This window comes from Salvelinus alpinus, chromosome 3 (assembly GCF_045679555.1).
Source record: "Salvelinus alpinus chromosome 3, SLU_Salpinus.1, whole genome shotgun sequence".
In the NCBI taxonomy this organism is placed as follows: Eukaryota; Metazoa; Chordata; class Actinopteri; order Salmoniformes; family Salmonidae; genus Salvelinus; species Salvelinus alpinus.
Genome location: NC_092088.1, coordinates 35,178,581 through 35,204,950, shown reverse-complemented (window position 1 = coordinate 35,204,950; position 26,370 = coordinate 35,178,581). Strand labels below are relative to the sequence as shown.

The window sequence follows — 26,370 nt, the reverse complement described above, 5'->3', positions numbered from 1 at the left end:
CATTTTCAACCTCTCCCTCACGAGTCTGTAATACCTACATGTGTCAAGCAGACCATCATAGTCTCTGTAACCAAGGAAGCAAAGGTAACCTGCCTAAATGATTACGTCAGTAGCCATGAAGTGCTTTGAAAGGCTGGTCATGGCTCACATCAACAGCATCCTCCTGGATACCCTAGACCCACTCCAATTCGCATACCGCCCCAACAGATCCACAGATGACGCAATCTCAATTGCACTCCACACTGCCCTTTCCCACCTGGACAAAAGGAACACCTATGTGAGAATGCTGTTCATTGACTACAGCGTTCAACACCATAGTGCCCACAAAGCTCATCACTAAGCTAAGGACCCTGGGACTAAACACCTCCCCCTGCACCTGGATCCTAGACTTCCTGACGGGCCGCCCCCAAGTGGTAAGGGTAGGCAACAACCCGTCTACCACGTTGATCCTCAACACTCGGGCCCCTCAGGGGTGTGTACTTAGTCCCCTCCTGTACTCCCTGTTCACACACGACTGCGTGGCCAAACACGACTCCAACACCATCATTAAGTTTGCTGACGACACAACAGAGGTAGGCCTGATCACCGGCAACGATGAGACAGCCTAAAGGGAGGAGGTCAGAGAACTGGTAGTGTGGTGCCAGGACAACAACCTCTCCCTCAATGTGAGCAAGACAAAGGAGCTGATTGTGGACTACAGGAAAAGATGGGCCGAAAAAGGCCCCCATTAACATCAACGGGGCTGTAGTGGAGCGGGTCGAGAGTTTCAAGTTCCTTGGTGTCCACATCACCAATGAACTATCATGGTCCAAACACACCAAAACAGTCGTGAAGAGTGCATAACTAAACCTTTTCCCCCTCAGGAGCCTGAAAAGATTTGGCATGGGTCCCCAGATGCTCAAAAAGTTCTACAGCTGCACCATCGAGAGCATCCTGATCGGTTGCATCACCGCCTGGTATGGCAACTGCTCGGCTTCTGACCGTAAGGCGCTACAGAGGGTAGTGCGTATGGCCCAGTACATCACTGGGGCCAAGCTTCCTGCCATCCGGGACCTATATAATAGGCGGTGTTGGAGGAAAGCCCATAAAATTGTCAGAGTTTCCAGTCACCCAAGTCATAGACTGTTTTCTCTGCTACTGCACGGCAAGCGGTACCGGAGCGCCAAGTCTAGGACCAAAAGGCTCCTTAACAACTTCTACCCCCAAGCCATAAGACTGCTGAACAATTAATCAAATGGCCACCGGACTATTTACATTGCCACCCCCCCCTCCCCCTCCATTTGTTTTGTATACCGCTGCTACTCGCTGTTTATTATCTAGGCATAGTCACTACACTCCTACTTACATGTACAAATTACCTCAACTAACCTGTACCCGCACACTGACTCGGTACCGGTACCCCCTGTATATATAGCCTCGTTATTGTGTTACTTTTTATTATTTTTACTTTAGTTTATTTGGTAAATATTTTCTTAACTCTTCTTGAACTGCACTGTTGGTTAAGGGCTTGTAAGTAAGGTCTACAATTATTGTATTCCGCGCATGTGACAAATAAAGTTTGATTTGATGTGTCATCATAAAGCTGAGTGACTTACTCATTCGTGGCTTTGGATCAAAATAAGTAAGTACCAACAATCTTTCTGATCATCTTTAACAAAGAAATGTCTTAACCAAGTGAATCTGTTCATGTTGTGTGTTTGTTCAATTATTTGTGACATTATAGTTACAATGAAGAATTTAAACAAAATAAATCCTATTCATAATGAATAATCAGATGTTGCAAGCTTGCCATTTTTCCTTTGTATTTATTTATTTTTTAGACAATACAAAACACACATAGAAACGACAACTGTTTCTCTGTCGCCCACGCACATTCAACATTTGGATAATAAAGCATTTAAAGGGGGACATTGGTTGATATCCTGTTTTTAAGAATACAGTTTGTCAACATGTTTGACAAGAAAAGTATCATCCAACCTATAGGATATCACTGAACCCTTATATGAAATGTCTTGAAATATGCAGACAGACAGATTAAAAGTTTATTTCCATTGTAATACTTCTGACAGCCAACTTTCTATCTGCCCATAAGGTTTGGACTATATAACATTCCCAGAAGGCATGGATTATTTTAACCTAATGAAAAATGAACCTTGTAACCTAATTTAATTTACTGCAGGCCTAGACCTATGGGTTTAAACCTTTTCTCAATAGGGGGTGCTGTTTACACTTTGAAGATTTTTCGTTCCCAGATTAAACTGCCTCGTACTCAATTCTTGCTCGTACAATATGCATATTATTATTACTATTGGATAGAAAACACTCTCTAGTTTCTAAAACCGTTTGAATTATTTCTCTGAGTGAAACAGAACTCATTCTACAGCACACTTCCTGTCAAGAAGTGAGATTTCTGAAATTGAGGTCTCTGTTCCAGGGTCAGTTTATAAATTCCCTTATAAGCTATGGGGCTACATGCATTGCATCCGCCTTCCCCTAGATGTCAGTAAGCGGTGAGACTTTGAATGGAGTGGATAGCACCATCTGGGGGAGTATAAAACCTCTTGGAACGGAAGTACCGACCTTTGACGAGGCGCCTGACGCATGAGGGAGACCGGCATGGCGTCTTCAAAAGCTTTCGGTTTAGCAGTTCTATATCTCCGGCTCTGATTTAATTTGTTTTTTGTCTTAAAAACTTCATAAGGTAGTTAATTTAAACCGACTTATAGCAGTTTATAGCAGTTTATTGCGATTTTCTGGAGTTTCTTTGTCAGGCGTTATCACGAGTTGGGCACCTCTCCGGTACATCGGCATTAGCAGCTAATTTCTACAGGAGTAGAGGACATCTTTCAACCAAAATACGATTGTTCTGGACAAAGGACCACTTGCCCAAGATTCTGATGGAAGATCATCCAAAAGTAAGAGCTATTTATGATGTTAATTCGTATATCTGTGGAAAGATGTAAAATTATTAGTCCGCCATTGATTTAGGCATGGTCTCACTGTAACGCACGCTGAATGTCGAGTAACGTTCATTTAAAAAATCTAACACAGCGGTTGCATTAAGAACTAATGTGTCTTTCATTTGCTGTCCAACCTGTATTTTTTTGTCAAGTTTACGATTAGTTATCGATTAGATTAGGTGCCTCTCCAAGATGGCGCCGGCCAGATTGTCTGAAATGTTGCTACTAATCACATTGTATAACCACGATTTGTGCTGCTAAATATGCACATTTTCGAACAAAACCTATATGCATTGTGTAATATGATGTTACAGGACTGTCATCTGATGAAGTATATCAAGGTTAGTCAAAAATTATATATCTTTTGCTGGATTGTTACGATCGCTAACCTTTGCTACTGGTAAACGGCTTGTGTTTCCGGCTATTGTGGTAAGCTAATATAATGCTAATTGTGTTTTCGCTGTAAAACACTTAAAAAATCTGAAATATTGGCTGGATTCACAAGATGTTGGTCTTTCATTTGCTGTACGCTGTGTATTTTTCAGAAATGTTTTATGATGAGTATTTCGGTATTTGACGTTGGTCTCTGTAATTATTCTGGCTGCTTCGGCACTATTTCAGATTGCAGCTGCAATGTAGAACTGTGATTTATACATGAAATATGCAAATTTTTCTAAAAAAACATATGCTATACAATAAATATGTTATCAGACTGTCATCTGATGTAGTTGTTTCTTGGTTAGTGGCTATATATATCTTTATTTGGTCTAAATTGTGATAGCTACCTATGCAGGAAAATAATGGTGGGGGAAAAAAGTTGTGTCTTTTGCTATCGTGGTTAGCTAATAGATTTACATATTGTGTCTTCCCTGTAAAACATTTTAAAAATCAGAAATGATGGCTGGATTCACAAGATGTGTATCTTTCATCTGGTGTCTTGGACTTGTGATTTAATGATATTTAGATGCTAGTATTTACTTGTGACGCTATGCTAGGCTATGCTAGTCAGCTTTTTTACTGTGGGGGGTGCTCCCGGATCCGGGATTGGGACCAATTAGAAGTTAACCTTCTGAATTAATGATTATATTAAAGATAGAAGCCGCCGAGACCCGGTCAGTTACCCAAGAAAATAATACACATTTATTTAGTCTAATTGTATGACGACAGACTATTATTCCTAATTTCCTGCATTTATTAATTTGTCTGCATGTCTATTCAGCATTTGGCTAAAAAATAAACCATACCATGAATTTCGAAAGATTTTTTTCACAATGCAATGCGACATATTGACAACTCAAATTGCTGACAACTCAAATTCTAATATTAGACAGCAAATAAATATACTAAAACAGTATCTTCGAAAGCATTCCATTCATTACTCGATTTCTTCAAATTGCTGTGCAGGAAAAGAATGTCATCCACAGTGACTGGTTGCAGGCTCGCAGTTGGCTTCTCTCTGTAACCACAAATCCATTTCTAGGTGAGGCTTTATCCTTTCGAATGACACAATTAGTTTTTCATTAGGACAGATTCTCTGGTGTTACTTATAATTTATTTAGTGTTTACATTGTTCCAAACGGGCAGAAATATAATATTGTAATCTAACAGCACGTTTGTCATGTAACAGTATCTCTTCCGCTTTTGACAAAAATTTTACAAGGTCTAATTAGCATGATACAACCAATAGGCTAATAAATAATACAATTGTTATTTTCGGTTATATAATTAAACTATATCATGTTATTTCAAGTTATTACTTTGGAGCGCATGCAAAAGCAATTTGGAGTTGTTGAACTGGAGGTACTAAATATATTGCAATTGAATTTGAATTAACTGAATGATGAGGATGAAGAAGGGTGTTGAATTTAGAACAATAGTGTAAGAATTGCTTTTCCTCCTTTTTTACACACTCAAAAAAACTAAACGTTTTATTGTTTCTATTTTTTCCGAAGAAGCTGTAACTGGCCTGTAGCCTATTACGTACTAAAACTGTTGTAACACTGTAAGGTTTTTAATCTAAGAGAAACGAAAATGTTCTGTTATATTCCATTATTTATTTTTAAATATGTGTTGACTGATGTGAGAGGAAAATGAATATGTTTACCTGCTTTGTTTAATATTAATAGTTAACAATTATATATACTTAACAAATAGTAAGACACTGTTCTACTAATGCTGTGTTTTTGCAAAGTACTCCAGCTCCCTGCAGCTAGTCTAGGCGTGTGGTCAAGAACATGGGTTTTACTCGAGATAGTTGATAATTGATTAATTATTATTGATTAATTATTGATTAATTATTAATTATTAAAAGCTGATAATTGATTTATGAATGGGTTGGTGACAAAACCAACAGCATGCATTTCATAGAATGAGTTGGTGTTTGTTTATTAGGTACCAGGCTAGAGATGGCTCGGGTATGGATAATGATGAGAGGAACCTTGTCTTAGGTGCCAAACTCTAGTTTCTGTACAATAAGAACAGTCTTCACGGCAAATGCTGGGGGATACTCCTTTCCCGTATATCGAGTCTCACCTTGTGACCCATTCCACACATCTGTTGTTTGTCATGTAGACTATCTTTGCTATAAAATAAATTTGTGTTCTTTGTGTCAGGGCTCTCAACCCAACAATCCAGGTGCACTTTTGCAAAATGCAGATGTGCAGCACTGGCTTCTTCCTTGGTGTCCTCCCATGAACACCATTCTTGTTTAGTGTTTATGTATCATAGACTCATCAACAGAGATAATAGCGTGTTCTGTAAGTCTTTAGCTGACACTCTCGGATTCTTCTTAACCTCATTGAGCATTCTGCACTGTGCTCTTGCAGTCATTTTTCCCTTACAGCCACCACTAGGGAGAGTAGCAACAGTGCTGAACTTTCTCCATTTATAGACAATGTGTCCTACCGTGACTGATGAATATCAAGGTTTTTAGAGATACTTTGGTAACCCTTTCCAGCTTTATGCAAGTCAACAATTCTTAATCTTAGGTCTTCTGAGCTCTTTTTTGTTCAAGGCATGGTTCACATCAGGCAATGCTTCTTGTGAATAGCAAATTCACAATTTGTTTTTTATAGGGCTAGGCAGCTCTAGTCACATTTATTTTACCTTTATTTAGTCAGGTAAATCAGGTAAGAACAATTTCTTATATTCAATGACAGCCTAGGAACAGTGGGTTAACTGCCTTGTTCTGTGGCAGAAGGACAGATTTTTCCTTATCAGCTCAGGGATTCGATCTTGCAACCTTCTGGTTACTAGTCCAATGCTCTAACCACTAGGTTACCTGCAGCCCTCATTGATTGGACTCCAGGTTAGCTTTTGGAGAAGTCATTAGCCGAGATTTTCACATACTTTTCCCAACCTATACTGTGAATGTTTAAATTATGTATTCAATATAGACAAGAAAAATACAACAATTTGTGTGTTATTAGTTTAAGCACACTGCGTTTGTCTATTGTTATGACTTAGACGAAGATCAGATCAAATTGTGTGACCAATTTATGCAGACAACCAGGTAATTCCAAAGGGTTCACATACTTTTTCTTACCACTATGTAAATGTGATATTTTTGCTTTGTCAGTATGGGGTATTATGTGTAGATTGATGAGAATTTAATCCATTTTAGAATAAGGCTGTAATGTAACAAAATGTGGAAAAGTCAAGGGGTCTGAATAGTTTCTGAATGCACTGTACAGTATCAGTCAAAATTTTGGACACACCTACTCATTCAAGAGTTTTTCTTTATTTTTACTATTTCCTACATGATAGAACAATAGTGAAGACATCAAAACTATGAAATAACATTTAGTGACCAAAAAAGTGTTAAACATATCAAAATGTTATTTTGGATTCTTCAAAGTAGCCACCCTTTGCCATGATGACAGCTTTGCACACTCTTGGCATTCTTCAACCAGCTTCACCTGGAATGCTTTTCCAACAGTCTTGAAGGAGTTCCCACATATGCTGAGCACCTGTTGGCTGCTTTTCTTTCCCTCTGCAGTTTAACTCATCCCAAACCATCTCAATTAGGTTGAGGTCGGGTGATTGTGGAGGCCAGGTCATCTGATGCAGCACTCCATCACTCTCCTTCTTGATGAAATAGCCCTTAAACAGCCGGGACATGTGTTGGGTCACTGACGTCCTAATGAAGCTGGTTGAGAGAATGCCAAGAGTGTGCAATGCTGTCATCAAGGCAAAGGGTGGCTAATTTGTTTTGGTTACTACTTGTTTCCATATGTGTTATTTCTATGTCTTCACTATTAGAAAATAGTTCAAATATAGAAAAACCATGGAATGAGTACGGTTGAAGTTGGAAGTTTACATACACCTTAGCCAAATACATTTAAACTCAGTTTTTCACAATTCCTGACATTTAATCCTAGTAAAAAGTCCCTGTCTTAGGTCAGTTAGGATCACCACTTTATTTTAAAAATGTGAAATGTCAGAATAATATTATTTATTTCTTTCATCACATACACTCAATTGGTATTTGGTAGCATTGCCTCTAAATTGTTCAACTTGGGTCAAACGTTTCGGGTAGCCTTCCACAAGCTTCCCACAATAAGTTGGGTGAATTTTGGCCTATTCCTCCTGACAGAGCTGATGTAACTGAGTCAGGTTTTAGGCCTCCTTGATCGCAAACACTTTTTCAGTTCTGCCCACAAATTTTCTTTGGGATTGAGGTCACGGCTTTGTGGTGGCCACTCAAATACTTTGACTTTGTTGTCCTTAAGCCATTTTGTCACAACTTTGGAAGTATGCTTGGGGTCATTGTCCATTTGGAAGACCCATTTGTGACCAAGCTTTAACTTCCTGACTGATGTCTTGAGATGTTGCTTCAATATATCCACATAATTTTCCTCCCTCATCATGCCATCTATTTTGTGAAGTGCACCAGCCTCTTCTGCAGCAAAGCACCCCCACAACAAAATGCTGCCACCCCCGTGCTTCATGGTTGGGATGGTGTTCTTCGGCTTGCAAGCATCCCCCTTTTTCCTCCAAACATAACGATGGTCGTTATGGGCAAACAGTTTTATTTTTGTTTCATCAGACCAGAGGTAATTTATCCTGAAAGTACAATCTTTGTCCCCATGTGCAGTTGCAAACCTTAGTCTGGCTTTTTTATGGCGGATTTGGAGAAGTGGCTTCTTCATTGCTGAACGGCCTTTCAGGTTATGTCGATATAGGACTCGTTTTACTGTGGATATAGGTACTTTTGTACCTGTTTCCTCCAGCATCTTCACATGGCCATGGCTGTTGTTCTGGGATTGATTTGCACTTTTCGCACCAAAGTACCTTAATCTCTAGGAGACAGAACGCATCTCCTTCCTGAGCGGTATGACGGCTGCGTGGTCCCAATGGTGTTTATACTTGCGTACTATTGTTTGTACAGATGAACGTAATACCTTCAGGTGTTTGGAAATTGCTCCCAAGGATGAACCAGACTTGTGGAGGTCTACAATTTTTGGGCTGATTTCTTTTGATTTGCCTTTGATGTCAAGCAAAGAGGCACTGAGTTTGAAGGTAGGCTTTGAAATACATCCACAGGTACACCTCCAATTAATTCAAATGATGTCAATTAGCCTATCAGAAGCTTCTAAAGCCATGACATCATTTTCTGAAATTTTTCAAGCTGTTTAAAGGCACACTCAATTTAGTGTATGTTAACTTCTGACCCACTGGAATTGTGATACAATGAATTACAAGTGAAATAATCTGTCTGTAAACAATTGTTGTAAAAATTTCTTGTGTCATGCACAAAGTAGATGTCCTAACCGACTTGCCAAAACTAGTTTGTTAACAAGAAATTTGTGGGGTGGTTGAAAAATGAGTTTTAATGACTCCAACCTAAGTGTATGTAAACTTCCGACCTCAACTGTATGTATATATAAATACAATTTATAATTTTATGAGAACTAAAGGGAGTGCAAAATGTCTCTCTATACAAGGAATAATAGGCAGTTAAATGAGGTTGCTAAGTCACGTGAGCCATTGGACTTCTAAAGATTCATAAAACCGTGTAAGCACTTAATGAGACCAAAGGGCGTACTTTGTGTGTCTCTTTGAACAATACAAAGTTGTTTTGAGGTGCCTAGGTCATGTGATCAACCGGATATTTAATTGTAAGTGTTTTTTATAAATATATATATTTAATTTAATCATTTTATGAGAAAACCAAAGATTGTGCAACATGCCGCTCTATGTGAGGAATAATTGACAGTTGAAATGAGGTTGCTAAATGACGCGGTTGAGGAGCTATTGCAATTTGAATATTGTGATCATGCACTTTGTTGATGGTCCCTAACTATTAGCATTCCCGTCAAATCCGAGCCTAGTTTCATAATCCAACCGCAGCGGTGTAGTAAACACCGCTGCCTTTTGATTGTGAAACTAGGGTCGGAATCGGTCAAATAAAACCTGTGCAATGCTGTACACCTTTTTTCTTTCATAAAGAGCCTAACCTGAGTTATGTAGGTCAAGTCGTTTGCGAGCTATTGAAGTTTAAAGGTCCGAATGTCTGGCCAACATCGAATCTCAAACCAATTTTACCACGGTGCCACACCTTGGCAAAACCAGCGCAGCCCAACAATAGTTTACCAGTCACGGCAGGGTTCAAATTAACAAACTGAATTTGTGGTGGAGAAAAAAAGACAAACATCACAGTGGATTATGACAATTTCGGAAGTATTTTGTGTGATAATAAATAGGGACGTCTCTGCGCAGCCTATCGGATTCCAGGATGAAATATGCATCCAGATGAAAAGACTGCAGTCCTTTCGCTAATCCTTGTCTATCCTTCTTATCTCGGGACTCATAGCAGTCTGATCGCTATGGGACAGCGAAGCCGTGGGACAAAACCGTGCAGATGATATTTCGGTAAATGACAAACGCAGGTCTGTTTGGCTTCAGTGGGTGCTGACTGGGTGCATGCAGGCTAGCTGTGCAGTGCACGCATAAAAGTGGGCCAAAATGTTCCTCGCATTCGTCTTGGGACTCTACCTGGCGACAGGTGCGCTACCCTCCTCGGCGAGCGCGTGCCCGCCACAGTGCAGCTGTTTTTTTCACAACCTAAGTGATGGATCTATGGCCAGGTGAGTAGAAGAAATTAATGACAAAACCAACCAATGTATCGCTTAATGTGCATGTTTTTATTTCTTTGTGCAGACGCATTCCGTTTAATTTAAGAGACTTTTCTCGCACGATTACAGATGTTGGACCTTCACTGCGAAATCAGCATGTGGACAAAGTAAATTATTGGGAGTGCATGATGTTCAATTTTATTTAATGCAGGATTATCTTGCAAAGGCACGTTGACCAACTCTCTATCTCTGACAATCTCTCTGAGTTGCGTTTCTAGTGAGAGTGTTAGGTCCTACATGTAGGCTTTTGAATTCATTTACTATAATTGGCACATAGCCTGTATTAAATAACTCGTATGAAAACCCAATTTGACATTTAACAAATAATTCACACCAAAAATGTCAGTTTCTTTTTACAAAAAGACAGTTCAAATAATAATATTTGTGTTCCTTTCCTCCCACATGTTTTATTTAAACAACATAAGCCTAGGTATAACACATCCCGTTGTTTCCTCAGGAGCGTAATTTGCAATGACCCCGAGATCTCCATTGTGCCTGCCAGTTTCCCCGTGGACACGTCCAAGCTGCGAATCGAGAAAACAGCCATCCATCGGATCCCGAGCGAAGCCTTCAGTTACCTCCCCAATCTGGAGTTCCTCTGGATGTCCTTCAATGTGCTGTCCTCTCTCAAGCCGGACAGTTTCCGTGGGATGCTAAATCTGGAGGAGCTGCGACTTGACGGGAATGCCCTCACCGCGTTCCCCTGGGAGTCTCTTATGGATATGTCCAGCCTCACGCTGCTCGACTTGCACAACAACCAGTTGACCTCAGTTCCCGCAGACGCCACAATTTATTTAAAAAACCTGACCTACCTGGATCTGTCCAGCAACAACCTTCTGACTGTTCCGGCTGAGGTGCTCGCCACCTGGCTAACAGTTAAACCTGTGCAGGGCCCAGAGAACTCCAAAATGATACTTGGTAAGGGAGAGAGATTTTTTTTTACCTTTTCCTTTTTCCTTTTTTCCCTCACAATTTACCAGGTGATCGCATGTACAATTGAGATACACTCTCATTTACAAGGGAAATGTGGCTAGAAGGCAGCCCTAATATAAAACCACAAGAGAATCATACATTCATATCAGGCATGTTTTCCATCCTAAAAAATTGCTTAAGTAAAGTAAGCTACATCTTTTTCAGTCACTCAGAGTTGTTGGTTGAAAAATCCCTCGAAATGGAGAAAAAAGGAGATACTGTATACAAACAAATGTGTGATATGTTCCCAAATCCTCTGAAAAAGTCAACATGATCTGAGTATTGTGAAATCACTCCCTAAATCTCAATTTAACCATCATCGCCGTCGTCATTATCGTTGTCATCATCATTGTCATCTTTGGCCAGCAGCATACCAACCTGCATACCACTGCTACCTTGTCTCTAAAGCTAAGCATGGTTGGACCTAGTTGGTCCCTGGATGGGAGACCAGATGCTGCTGGTGTTGGAGGGCCAGTAGGAGGGCCAGTAGGAGGTACTCTTTCCACTGGTCAAAAAATATATTCTAATACCCCAGGGCAGTGATTGGGAGCATTGCCCTGTGTAGGGTGTCTTCTTTTGAATGGGACGTTAAACTGGTGTCCTGACTTTCTGTTGTCTCTAAAGATCCCATGGCACTCATTGTAAGAGTAGAGGTGTTAGCTCTGGTGTCCTGGCTAAATTTCCAAACTGGCCAACTAATCATCCCCAGCTTCCATTTGGCTCATTCATCTCCCCTGTAACTATTCCCCAGGTTGTTGCTGTAAATGAGAATGTGTTCTCAGTCAACTTACCGATCCTAAAAACACTTGAGATAAAAAAAAAATGGCTTAAGTAACATCTATTTTAGTCACTCAGAGTTGCTGGTTGAAAAATCCCTCGAAATTGAGAAAAAAAGAGATATACAGACAAATTTGTGTGCTAAGTTCCCAAATCTTCTGAAAAAGCCAACATGATCTGAATATTGTTCAATCACTGCCTAAATCCCAATTTAAGCTCCCACTATTTCCAAGAGGTTAACCATCATCGTCGCCGTCGTCATTATCGTTGTCATCATCACCACACCCATCATTGTAGTTTATTCTAGAATGTAAGTAATCCTCACACAGACATCCACAGCAGTCATCTGTAGCCATACAGAAAAGCTGTGTAACCAGAGAGACACTGTCATTCCTTTCATTCACGATGTGTTTGTAAACTGACCAGGCCAAGGAGTTTTTCATGACCTAACCAGGATATTATAACGTGTCCCCCACTTCATACTGTAACTCTTATGTTCTCCCCTCTCCTCTGACCCCACCAATCCCCATTAGTATCCTTTTTTATTTTATTCATCACAGAATTCAGAGTTCAATTTTATTTTGCCATGTGACTTAATGAGTTGACCTTGAACCATCCAGGTCTCCATGACAACCCCTGGCTGTGTGACTGCCGCCTGTATGACCTGGTCCAGTTCCAGAAGTCGCCAACATTCTCTGTGGCATTAATCGACACACGCCTCCGCTGTGCAGCTCCCGAGAGCCTGTCAGGTGTTCTGTTCAGCGATGCGGAGCTGCGGAGGTGCCAGGCGCCACGCGTCCACCCAGCGGTGGCGCACGTCCGCAGCACCGTGGGAAACAACGTGCTGCTGCGCTGCGGGACCATTGGCGTTCCCAGCCCGGATCTGGCCTGGCGCAGGGCGGAAGGGAAAGCCCTGAACGGGACAGGTGAGTCAGCAAGGGATTTGTGTGTTTGCTTCTCTTCCTTTCTCTCTCTGTGTCTGTGTGACTGTAACACTTCAGCTCCACTATAACGCTTTAGCTCCACTACACACGTCGCATTTCTTTGCCATAAGCGTCGTATCAATGTGCTGTTCTACCTGCTGCACAGAGCGCGTTTTTTTGAGAGCGGAGAGGAGCAGAGGGGAAGAGCATATTTATTATATATGTTCTACTGTACTGTACCATATCCATCGATTATGCATAGCTACAATAGATTTGTCCAGTTTTTTTCAAATACTCATTCAATTGTTGCTAGTGTTTGTACTATATGATCCTCTTATTACACAAGTTGCTTTTGTTTACATTGTGAACCTAGCTAATCAATGTAGCTAGCTAGCTAGTAGTCCTAGCTTCTTGACTTCATAATTCTTACTAAAATAGGCAGTGATGCATACTGCCCTACAAAGGCAAAATGCAGTAAAAACCGAGAGAAATGGCTTCAAGCTTTTTTTGGTAGCCAGCCAAATATGTTGTAGGTAGTTAAGTGATAATGCAATTATGTATCATCTTATTATGAAGTCATTTTTTTGCATATCAACTTAAAATGATCCACACACAAGTGCACGGTTGTGAAGAAGGCGTTACAGCACCTTTTCCCCCTCAGGAGGTTAAAAAGGTTTTGCAGCTGTACCATTTTTTCCCCTGCTGCACCCATGCTTGGTATGGCAATAGTACCGCCCTCGATCACATGGTGCTACAGAAGGTGGTGCAGACAGCCCAGTACATCACTGGGGTTGAACTCCCTGCCATCCAGGGAAGTCTGCTTCCATACGGCAACCGGTACCGGTGCATCAAGTCTGACACCAAAAGGCTCCTGAACAGCTTCTATCCACAAGCCATAAGACTACTAAATGGCTAACTAAATAGCGAACAACTGGCTACACGGACGATCTGAGTTGACCCTTGTATTTATTAACATTTTTTGCTCTGTCTCTATACACACTCATAGGGCCCTACACACTCACACAAACTGACACAACAACACACAGACAAACACTCACTCCATCATTAGCTAACACACACATAATATTCACATACATTTATACTGACTGAAATACAATCATCATATACACTGCTGCTACTCTGTTTATCATAAATCATTGTGATGACGTGACTATCATTAAAGTGAAAGACTGTTATATTATCAAATCAATTCTCTATGTGTAATTATTATGTGATTAAACTAATCATATACACATTAATTAACTAGGAAGTCGGGGCACCATGGGAAAATGTTGTTTAAAGTTATTATTTACCAAATTTAACTCGCTTCAGATATTTTCAAATCTTATCGATTACAGTGTATTACTGTATTATTACCTCATCAGTCATTCTGAACGTCGTAATGTCCTGTAGTCTGCACGAACCCTACTTTATTGATGAATCAGCGATACACAAATTGGCTCAATTATTTATTTACTAACTAATTAAACAATTACAGAATACACAAATACACACTAACATAATACAGTAAATCGTCTCTCGAAGATTAACAAAACAGAACAGTTTGGTTATACACAGTGGAGAATTCAGAGAGAGGAGGGGGAGGAAAAGGGAGACAAAGGAGTTACTCTATCGGACTATGGGAGGCTACGCTCATGAAAATTAAAAATCTTAAGCACTCTAATAACCGCTCATTCGGAGAAAGGAATGCAATTTATATATTCACGATTGAGCTGTCCTTGATCGTGCCAATCCTTTGGTCACAGAGATGTTGGGTGTACGACACTGGTTCGGCCACCAGAGATCAACATATCCTTAGGTAGAGCTCCTGCTCATGGTGGTGGTAAGAATGGATACTTCGACATAACCTGTACAGTAGTTCTTTGAGTTCATCTCGTTAGAATGCTTCAGAGGTTGTTGGTGTTCTCGTACTAGGCTACGTACGTTTTCAGCTGCAGACTGTTAACGCGATGTCTAGGATTTTCTTCTTCTGCAGTGATCGATAGTTTCAGAGTTTATAACCATTTTGCAACATTCGGCTTACACCTCAGTCTGCTTGGTCTATAGAGTGGTAACAATTTCAATGTGGGGACCAGCGACCTCACGTTCTCTAGTCTTGTCCTTTGGTAGAGTTGTAGTTTTAAATCATTTTGCAACATCCGGCTCACGTCTTAGTCTGCTTGGTCTATAGAGTGGTAGATTTCTTAACCATTTGTAACGTATTCAGCTGGTGCTACACGCGCATTTGAAGTCGGAAGTTTAAATACACCTTAGCCAAATACATTTAAACTCTGTTTTTCACAATTCCTGACATTTAATCCTAGTAAAAATTCCCTGTCTTAGGTCAGTTGGGATCACCACTTTGTTTTAAGAATGTGAAATGTCAGAATAATAGTAGAATGATTTATTTCATCTTTATTTCTTTCATCACATTCCCAGTGGGTCAGAAGTTTACATACACTCAATTAGTATTTGGTAGCATTGCCATTAAATTGTTTAACTTGGGTCAAACGTTGCGGATAGCCTTCCATAAGCTTCCCACAAAGTTGGGTGAATTTTGGCCCATTGGTCCTGACAGAGCTGGTGTAACAGAGTCAGGTTTTAGGCCTCCTTGCTTGCACATGCTTTTTCAGTTCTGCCCACACATTTTCTTTGGGACTGAGGTCAGGGCTTTGTAATGGCCACTCCAATACCTTGACTTTATTGTCCTTAAGCCATTTTGCCACAACTTTGGAAGTATGCTTGGGGTCATTGTCCATTTGGAAGATCCATTTGCGACCAAGCTTTAACTTCCTGACTGATGTCTTGAGATGTTGCTTCAATATATCCACATAATTTTCCTCCCTCATCATGCCATCTATTTGGTGCACACAGACATTTCTTTCACAGCACAGGTAGCTTGCACAAAACCAACCAAACCAACCAAGAACCAACCAAACTAACCAAGAAACAACTTCATCAGATGACAGTCTTTTAACATGTTATACAATAAATCTATGTTTTGTTCGAAAAATGTGCATATTTGAGGTATAAATCAGTTTTACATTGCAGCTACCATCACAGCTACCATCAGAAATAGCACCGAAGCAGCCAGAGTAATTATAGAGACCAACGTGAAATACCTAAATACTAGAAAAATACATGGTGTACAGCAAATGAAAGACAAAGATCTTGTGAATCCAGTCAATATTTCAGATTTTTTTAAGTGTTTTACAGCGAAAACACAATATAGCATTATATTAGCTTACTACAATAGCCTACCACACAACAGCATTGATTCAAAGCAACAGTATTGATAGCGACAAAACCAGCAAAAGATATTAATTATTTCACTAACCTTCATAAACTTCATCAGATGACAGTCCTTGTAACGGCTGTCTAATTCCTCCTCCTCGGATTTCGCTGCCTCCCTCTCTTCAAACGAGCGGCGATATTCCCCTGTCTGAGCCCATGGACCTTTTCCGTTCAATATTTCCTCCCATGTCCATTCCTCCTTTGTGCGCTGTTGCTTTCCTTTTCCCCGCTGCTTGATCCTTTGTTGGTGGGTGATTCTGTAACGGCTGTTTAATTCCTCCTCCTCGGATGAGGAGGAATGCAGCGTGAAATGTAGACATAATGAATTTATTAAAGTAAAGACGAAAAAACACGAAAACATTTTAACAAACTACAAAACAACAAACGACGCAGACCGACCTGAACATAAGAACTTACATATACACGAAGAACGCACGAACAGGTACAGACTACAAACAAACCGAAACAGTCCCGTGTGGCGCTACAAACACAGACACAGGAGACAATCACCCACCACAAACAATGTGAAACAACCTACCTTAATATGGTTCTCAATCAGAGGAAACGTAAAACACCTGCCTCTAATTGAGAACCATATCAGGCAACCCATTAACCAACATAGAAACACATAACATAGAATGCCCACCCCAACTCACGCCCTGACCAACTAAACACATACAAAAACAACAGAAAACAGGTCAGGAACGTGACAGTCCCATAACATCATATTACACAATACATATATGGTTTGTTTGAAAATTTGCATATTTAGAGCTGAAATCCGTGGTTATACATTGTGAAAATATAGCAAATATTTTCCAGAATCTCCGGATATATTTCTGACACTCACCTATTCTGACCAAATAACTATTCATAAACTTTACTAAAAAATACATGTTGTATAGGAAATGATAGATACACTAGTTCTTAATGCAATTGCCGTGTTAGAATTCTAAAAATAACTTCAGTACGACATGCAGCTTACGTTATAGCGAGACAGCGCCAAAAATCTAGGTGGAAAACACAACACATATTCGACAGAAATAGAAAATAACATCATAAATGGGTCCTACTTTTTGTTGAGCTTCCATCAGAATCTTGTACAAGTGGTCCTTTGTCCAGAACAATCGTTGTTTGGATTTAGAATGTCCTCTTCGTCTGTTGATTTAGCAATCAAAACTAGCCAAGTGGCGCGAGCTGTCCATTGTCAACAAACGCAGAGAACGGAACACGCCAAAACTCCCGAAAAAAAATCAAAAATCTGATAAAACTATATTGAAAAAAAAATACTTTACGATGATATTATCACATTTATCAAATAAAATCAAAGCCGGAGATATTAGACGTCTATAACGAATGCTTTTCAGAAGCCAATACTGATGACCTTTCTGCGCATTCCTGAACAAAGGAATTTGGGGTCATGTCATTCCAAGCTCTCTCTTTTGACCATAGATATACCTAGAAACCCCATTTCACCTCTCACAGCCTATTGACATCTAGTGGAAGGCGTATGAAGTGCATGTATACTAATAGATTTCAAGCAAAAGTATAGGGAGGCCCTGGAACAGAGCCTCGATTTCAGATTTTTCACTTTCTGACAGGAAGTTTGCTGCAAAATGAGTTCTGTTCTACTCACAGATATAATTCAAACGGTTTTAGAAACTTGAGAGTGTTTTCTATCCAATAGTAATAATAATATGCATATTGTACGAGCAAGAATAGAGTACGAGGCCGTTTAAATTTGGCACGATTTTTTCCCAAGGTGAAAATAGCGCCCTCTATCCTCAACAGGTTTTTAACAAATTGATATTATTCAGAGTTTGTCTTAAAAGGTTTTAACAGGATTCCTAGGACCTTTTCTGAGACGCTTTGTGGATGTGGCCCCTGCATTAAAAAACACTTTAAATGGGAATCTCCCCTGTCTTTGTATTACTTTTTAGTATTTACATTTTTTTACTCTGACTAATAGTGTGTCCATGTGTCTTCTCTTGCTCTTCAGTCCAGCAGGAGAACTCCAAGGAAGGCATTATCTGGTCCATCCTCAGTGTCCCAGCCGTGTCCTACCTTGACTCAGGGAAGTATGTCTGCAAGGCCACTAACTACGCCGGAAATGCAGAGACCATCATCTCCCTGGTTGTCTCCGACGCTCCCCCAAAACCCGACAATAACAACAACCAAACCAGCGTGGTTGCTGCTACTGTAAAAAAAAACAAAGTCAACAAACCCAACGGGATGGGGAAGGCAGCATACCAGGACAAACTGGTGGATAGGTTAGTGGTTCCCACCCCCAACCCTCCACCCCCACCTGCTGTTGTGGACTCCAACCCTGAGCCTGAAGGTGTGGTAGTGGGAAGTGTGGCAGATAGAGCCACCCCTGGATCAGCCAAGTTGCCCAGTCCAGACGGACTCCTGGAGCTGGAGAAGACGAACCTGAGCAACCTGGCCCAGGCCCAGTATGACCCGGACCGGATAGTTCGCTCGGTCAAGGTGTTGGGCGACACGGAAAACACCATCACCCTGAACTGGCGGGCGCCCAAGGCCAAGAACACCACGGCCTTCAGTGTGCTCTATGCCGTCTTCGGCGAGCGAGACATGCGCAAGATCAACGTGGCAGCGGGTCAGAATCGGGTCTTCATCGAGGGCCTGGTGCCCAAGACTAAGTACATTGCCTGCGTGTGTGTCCGGGGCCTGATCCCCAAGAAGGAGCAGTGTGTCATCTTCTCCACCGACGAGGCGGCCAGTGCCGCTGGCACCCAGAAGCTCATCAACGTCATCGTGATTACTGTGGCTTGTGTCATTGCTGTGCCACTCACCGTCATCGTCTGCTGTGGCGCGCTCAAGAGGCGCATCCAGAAGATGTGGGGCAAGAAGTCCAAGGACATCCAGGACTCGTATGTTACTTTTGAGACGCTGTCCCCCGGATCCAAGGCTAAAGGGTTGGAGGGTGAGTACCTGACCAGACTCAACCCTGAGGAGTCCAACCGGCTGCTGTCGGCCCGATCCAGTCTGGACTCTGAGGCCACGGCTAAGATAGAGGGTCAGCCCAACGAGTACTTCTGCTGACTTCATGCTCCAGCTCACTCCCCATGCCATCTCCCACACTCGCACCCTCTGGCTCAACACATCTCCACACACACACCTCCTCTACAGCATAGCCCCAGACACACACATCATCCCCATCATAGCCCCAGACACACACATCATCCCCATCATAGCCACACACACACACCTCATCTTCATCATAGCCCCACACACACACCTCATCTTCATCATAGCCCCACACACACACACCATCTTCATCATAGCCCCACACACACATCTCATCCTCACACACCTTACTCTCACCACAGCCCCACACACACATCTCGTCCTCACCATTGCTCCACACACACTCCTCACCATAGCCCCACACACAAACCTCGTCCCCACACACCTAATCCTTTCTCTCAGCCTCACCAAAGCCACCCACACACGTCCTATACTCTCCCTCACTCTCAGCACAGTCCTACATACACATCTCATCTTCACCATAGCCCCAGACACACACATCGTCCTCACCCCTACCACAGCCCCATACACAAACCTCACCCTCTCACTAAGTTTCACCACAGCCCCACACACACACCTTGTCGAAATGCTCATCACAGTCCAACACACATATCTGGTTGTCTCCCTTTCTCTCACCGTGTTCCCCCCCACACACACAGGGCACAGGACTCTCCCCCACCTCTCCCACCATGTTGGGCGCCACCACATCGGGGGTTCTATGAGAGGACGCTTGGACGATGCACCATCATGGAAATATCAGTTTAAAGGAGTTTTGTCATTTTTATCCTAAATTTTTTTACATCTGAAATGTATAGTATTTCAACAGAGAGAATTTTAATGATGTAATGTGTTTTTACACTTCTGGGGGACTATCAGTTGTAAATGAGCCCTCAAATGAGCCCTACAGATAGTATTTCATTTAAATACATGTATCATAGTTAAGTTATCAAGTAAAAGTCTGAAAGAAGGACATCTGGGCCAATATTCATTAAAGGTCTCAAAGTAGGAGTGCTGCTCTAGGAACACTTTAGACTTTTGGATCATAATAAATTATATAACATGGACAGGGGGGACCTGGGGCCATATGCACAAAGTTTTTCAGAAAAGGGCCTAGGAATCCTGTTAAAACCCGTTTTAAGACAATAATTTAAAAAATCCCAGCTCAGAGTTTAACTCTGAGCCAGGACGAAAATCAACTCAAAAGTTTATCTCAACTTGTAATTACGCAAAGAAATGATAGTCATGACACTTGACATGACACTTGACATTGTTGCAAATTGGGGGAATAACCAATCACGTGTCACCGTGTGTGAACTCTATAGCACACTTTAGACACCCACAGTGTATGTGACTGTACATCAAGTAATATGAATTTGAAATTATTTTCAAAAGTGCAAGAGATACTGTTGCAGGTACTTCTAGATAATTTATGGGTTGATTATATAAAAATATCAAAACATTCTTTCAACAACTCCAAAGCAATTTTCTGTATAGCTAGTTAGGACCGCACATATGATCTCCTAAATATCTGTCGACTAGGTAGGACTCTTCCCACTGGGCACAGGTGTCAATTCAACATCTAGTTTTGATTTAATTTTGGTTGAGTTGTCAACTAACTTGAATTCAACAAAAAATGGCACCCATGTCATTGGATTTAGGTTAAGAGTTGGGTGAAAAAAATACAAAATTCCCTTACGTTAACCACTTCATCACATTTAATTTCATGACGTGGAAACAACATTGATTCAACCAGTTTTTGCACAGTGGGTTATGACTAAAATGGCTTCATGCATAGATTTGTGGATACAGCCCCTGATTCTAGATTAGAACTCCTACTCTGAAGGGCTTTATGAATCCTGGCCCTGGGCCCGAATCCAAAAAGCATCTCCGAAAAGGTAATAGGAATCCTGTTATTTTATTTAACCTTTATTTTAACAGGGAAGACATATTGAGTCCTAGGTCTCTTTTGCAAATGTGCCCTGTATATACAACATAAATATACACATTATACCCAAACTATACAGTACCAGTCAAAAGTTTGGACACACCTACTCATTCCAGGGTTTTTCTTTATTTTTACTATTGCTATATTGTAGAATAATAGTGAAGATATCATCACTATGAAAAAACACATATGGAATCATGTAGTAACCAAAAATGTTTTAATCAAATCAAAATACATTTTATATCTGAGATTCTTTAAAGTAGCCACCCTTTGCCTTGATGACAGCTTTGCACACTCTTGGCATTCTCTCAACCAGTTTCATGATGCATTCACCTGGAATGCATTTCCATTAACAGGTATTTGTATTTATTATGGATCCCCATAATAAATGGTGTTCTTCCTTGGCCTAGAGTTGTCCAGGTTTGGCCTGGGTAGGCCGTCATTGTAAATAAGAATTTGTCTTTACTGACTTGCCTAGTTAAATAAAGGTGCAATTTAAAATTTTATTTAAAAAATATATATCATAAATTTCTCTCAGCCAATCATCAGTCATTTGTGTAAGTGCCATGCTTGTTGAATGTAATTCCCTATGTGTGTGCTGAAAGTCTATTTACTGTGAAATAGCATTGTATCTGGTCAAACTCAATTTTTCCCAGAGGTTTACTAAGTGTTGCTAACAGGCTGATTGGTCACCTATTTGAGCCAGTAAAGGGGGCTTTACTATTCTTGGGTAGCGGAATGACTTCACTCCAGGCCTGAGGGACACAATTTCTAGTAGGCTTAAATTGAAAATGTGGCAATATCGTCTGCTATTATCCTCAGTAATTTTCCATCCAGATTGTCAGACCCCGGTGGGTTGTCATTGTTGATAGACAAATATTTTTTCACCTCTTCCACACTGACTTTACAGAATTCAAAAGTACTATTCTTGTCTTTCAAAATTTGGTCAGATATACTTGGATGTGTAGTGTCGGCGTTTGTTGCTGGCATGTCATCCCTAAGTTTGTTTATTGTGCCAATGAAAAAGTAATTAAAGTAGTTGTGCCTTGTAAAAAGTTAATTTGTGGGATTTCTTTCCTTGTTAATGCGTTTTAGCCAATCAGTTGTGTTGTGACAAGGTAGGGATGGTATATAGAAGGTAGCCCTATTTGGTAAAAGACCAAGTCCATATTATGGCAAGAACAGCTCAAATAAGCGAAGAGAAACGGCAGTCCATCATTACTTTAAGAGATGAAGGTTAGTCAATATGGAAAATGTTAAGAACTTTAAACGTTTCTTCAAGTGCAGTCGCAAAAAACATCCAGCGCTGTGATGAAACTGGCTCTCATGAGGACCGCCACAGGAAAGGAAGACCCAGAGTTAACTGCACCTCAGAAGTAGCAGACTCATCTCAACATCAACTGCTCAGAGGAGACTGCGTGAATCAGGCCTTCGTGGTCGATTGCTGCAAAGAAACCACTACCAAAGGACACCAATAATAAGAAGAGACTTGCTTGGGCCAAGAAACACAAGCAATAGGCATTAAACTGGTAGAAATCTGTCCTTTGGTCTGATAGTCGAGTCCAAGTTTTAGATTTTTGGTTCCAACCGCTGTGTCTTTGTGAGATGCAGAGTACGTGAATGGATGATCTCTGCATGTGTCGTTCACAACGTGAAGCATGGAGGAGGAGGTGTGATGGTGTGGGGGGTGCTTTGCTGGTGACACTGCCAGTGATTTATTTAGAATTCAAGGCACACTTAACCGGCACGGCTACCACAGCATTCTGCAGCGATACGCCATCCTATCTGGTTTGCGCTTCGTGGGACTATCATTTGTTTTTCAACAGGACAATGACCCCAACACACCTCCAGGCTGTATAAGGGCTATTTGACCAAGAAGGAGAGTGATGAAGTGCTGCATTAGATGACCTGGCCTCCACAATCATCCGACCTCAACCCAATCGAGATGGTTTGGGTTGGACTGCAAAGTCAAGGAAAAGCAGCCAACAAGTGCTCAGCATATGTGGGAACTCCTTCAAAACTGTTGGAAGAGCATTCCTCGTGAAGCAGATTGAGAGAATGCAAAGAGTGTGCAAAGGTTGGCTACTTTGAAGAATCTCAAATATAAAATATATTAGATTTGTTTGACACTTTTTTGGTTGCTACATGATTCCATGTGTTGTTTAATAGTTTAGGTGTGTCCATACTTTTGACTGTTACGTTATATACAGTTGAAGTCGGAAGTCTAAAAGTTTACATACACCTTAGCCAAATACGTTTAAACTCAGTTTTTCACTTTAAGAATGTGAAATGCCAGAAAAGTAGTAGAAAAATGAATTATTTCAGCTTATATTTCTTTCATCACGTTCCCAGTGGGTCAGACGTTTACATACACTCAATTTGTATTTGGTAGCATTGCCTCTAAATTGTTTAACTTGGGTCAAACATTTCGGGTAGCCTTCCATAAGCTTCCCACAATAAGTTGGGTGAATTTTGGCCCAATCCTCCTGACCAGAGCTGGTGTAACGGAGTCAGGTTTGTAGGCCTCCTTGCTCGCACACGCTTTTTCAGTTCTGCCCACAAATTTTCTATGGGATTGGTTGGGATTGACTATGGCATTGACTGTGTTGTCCTTAAGCCATTTTGCCATGACTTTAGAAGTATGCTTGGGGTCATTGTACATTTGGAAGACCCATTTGCGACAAGCTTTAACTTCCTGACTGTCTTGAGATGTTGCTTCAATATATCCACATAATTTTCCTCCCTCATGATGCCATCTATTTTGTGAAGTGAACCAGTCCCTCCTGCAGCAAAGGACCCCCACAACATGATGCTGCCACCCCCGTGCTTCACGGTTGGGATGGTGTTGTTCGGCTTGCAATCCTCCCCCTTTTTCCTCCAAACATAACGATGGTCGTTATGGCCAAACAGTTCTATTTTTTTTTCATCAGATCAAGAGGATATTTCTCCAAAAAGTACGATCCTTGTCCCCATGTGCTGTTGCAAACCGTAGTCTGGCTTTTTTAATGGCGGTTTTTGAGCAGTGGCTTCTTCCTTTCAGGTTATGTTGATATAGGACTCCTTTTACTGTGGATATAGATACTTTTGTACCTGTTTCCTCCAGCATCTTCACAAGGTCTATTGCTGTTGTTCTGGGATTGATTTGCACTTTTCACACCAAAGTACGTTCATCTCTAGGAGACAGACTGAGTCTCCTTCCTGAGCGGTATGATGGCTGTGTGGTCCCATGGTGTTTATACTTACGTACTATTGTTTGTACAGATGTACGTGGTACCTTCAGGCGTTTGGAAATTGCTCCCAAGGATGAACCACACTTTTGGAGGTCTACAATGTTTTTTCTGAGGTCTTGGCTGATATCTTTTGATTTTCCCATGATGTCAATCAAAGAGGCACTGCGTTTGAAGGTAGGCCTTGAAATACATCCACAGGTACACCTCCAATTGACTCAAATGATGGCAATTCTCCTATCAAAAGCTTCTAAAGCCATGACATCATTTTCTGGAATTTTCCAAGCTGTTTAAAGGCACAGTCAACTTAGTGTATGTAAACTTCTGACCCACTGGAATTGTGATACAGTGAATTATAAGTGAAATGATCTGTCTGTAAACAATTGTTGGAAAAAGTACTTGTGTCATGCACAAAGTAGACAAACTTGCCAAAACTATAGTTTGTTAACAAGAAGTTCATTGAGTGGTTGAAAAATGAGTTTTAATGACTCCAACCTAAGTGTATGTAAACTTCCGACTTCAACTGTAAATGGCAATTTCAAATCCAACCACAACCCCTTAGGATAACCGTCTCCCAACTGACGTGCTTAAAAGGGAACTTATTGACATCATAGTTTTTTTCTTTGTATATGATATGTATGTGTATGATTTGTAAATCATTGTCTGTACGATTTACACTTAAATTTATAAACATATGCATCTGTATTTTTCAATTGTATGTTCTTGAAGAAGATATACAAAGGCATGGTTCATCACAATGAGGAATGGAAGAATGCTGGCTGGAGCTGGAGTGAAGTACACAACAGACTGAAATATGTAAATAAATAAGGTGAAAATTCTGCATGATGAGAGTTATTTAGGATTGAGAAAAACGTAGAACTATCAAAACTATGTATTTCTATTTTACCTGTTTTGTGTCACCTACATTGCAATGCATAATTATCCATTGTATGTATTCCAAATATGCTATTTTAATTTAAATATATTAAAATACACTTTTATATTTATTTATTCAGCATCTGCTGTGTTTTTATACCCAACATATTTTCCGCAAACATTTTCAATCTCAATCAGTGGCCCTAACTCCCAATTTAATAATGTGAAATACAATTAAAGAGGAATGATTCCAATGTGAAATGTCAGAGTCCTACAATTAAAGGGGAATTAATTCAATTTGAACTGTTGGAGGCCTAAAATAAAACTAATCTGCTGTCAATATCAGGATATGATTAGAGAGCTCTAGTTAGCACTGAAAGTGGTTAGTAGCTTTGAATGCATGCTGACAGTGCATTACGTGTCAGCCAACCAGTGTCTAGCCACACTACAAACTTCATTTAACCAGGTTCCAGTGAAGCAATTTTAGTGAAAATCCACGACAACATACCCGAGTCTCCTGATTAGCAAGGGGCAGTCTGTGTTTAATGTACAGTACCAGTCAAAAGTTTGGACGCACCTACTCATTCAAGGGTTTTTCTTTATTTTTTGCTATTTTCTACATTGTAGAATAATAGTGAAGACGTTGAAACTATGAAATAACCCACATGGAATCATGTAGTAACAAAAAAAGTGTTAAACAAATCAAAATATATTTTAGATTTTAGATTGCCTCATGAAACTGTTTGAGAGAATGCCAAGAGTGTGCAAAGCTGTCATCAAGGCAAACGGTGGATACTTTGAAGTATCTCAAATATAAAATGTATTTTGATTTGTTTAACACTTTTTTGGTTACTACATGATTCCATATGTGTTATTTCACAGTTGTGATGTCTTCGGTGTGTGTTGGTGGCAGGGAAGTCAGGCGCAGGAGAACAAACTTGGCATAAACGGAGTCGTTTAATAAAAGTTAACAAACCTCCAAAAACCAAAATATATAAAATAATTAAATTGGATACAAAACCCGTCGCGCACTAACACATAACTTGCACAAACATACAATCAAACAATCACCGACAAGGACAAGAGGGGAAACAGAGGGTTAAAAACACAACATGTAATTGATGGGATTGGAACACTTCCAAGGTGTGATGGAAGATGAGACAAAACCAATGGAAAATGAAAAATGGTTCAGTGATGGCTAGAAGATCGGTG

General features: G+C 40.6%; 1 protein-coding gene across 1 annotated transcript; it reads left to right on the top strand.

The window, feature by feature from the left end:
• Window positions 1–9,347: 9,347 nt before the first annotated feature.
• Window positions 9,348–25,285, top strand: LOC139570599 (leucine-rich repeat, immunoglobulin-like domain and transmembrane domain-containing protein 1). The gene is made up of 4 exons (XM_071392584.1): window positions 9,348–10,048; window positions 10,554–11,014; window positions 12,466–12,771; window positions 18,062–25,285. The coding sequence occupies exons 1-4, from the start codon at window positions 9,927–9,929 to the stop codon at window positions 19,123–19,125; spliced, it is 1,953 nt and encodes a 650-aa protein (XP_071248685.1). The 5' UTR covers window positions 9,348–9,926; the 3' UTR covers window positions 19,126–25,285.
• Window positions 25,286–26,370: the final 1,085 nt, after the last annotated feature.

Excerpts from the sequence above, each read along its gene's own strand:
- LOC139570599 (XM_071392584.1), top strand. The coding sequence starts at position 9,927 with ATGTTCCTCGCATTCGTCTTGGGACTCTACCTGGCGACAGGTGCGCTA. Across the intron at positions 10,049-10,553 it reads AGTGATGGATCTATGGCCAG|GAGCGTAATTTGCAATGACC; the intron begins GTGAGTAGAAGA and ends TTGTTTCCTCAG. Across the intron at positions 12,772-18,061 it reads GAAAGCCCTGAACGGGACAG|TCCAGCAGGAGAACTCCAAG; the intron begins GTGAGTCAGCAA and ends CTTGCTCTTCAG.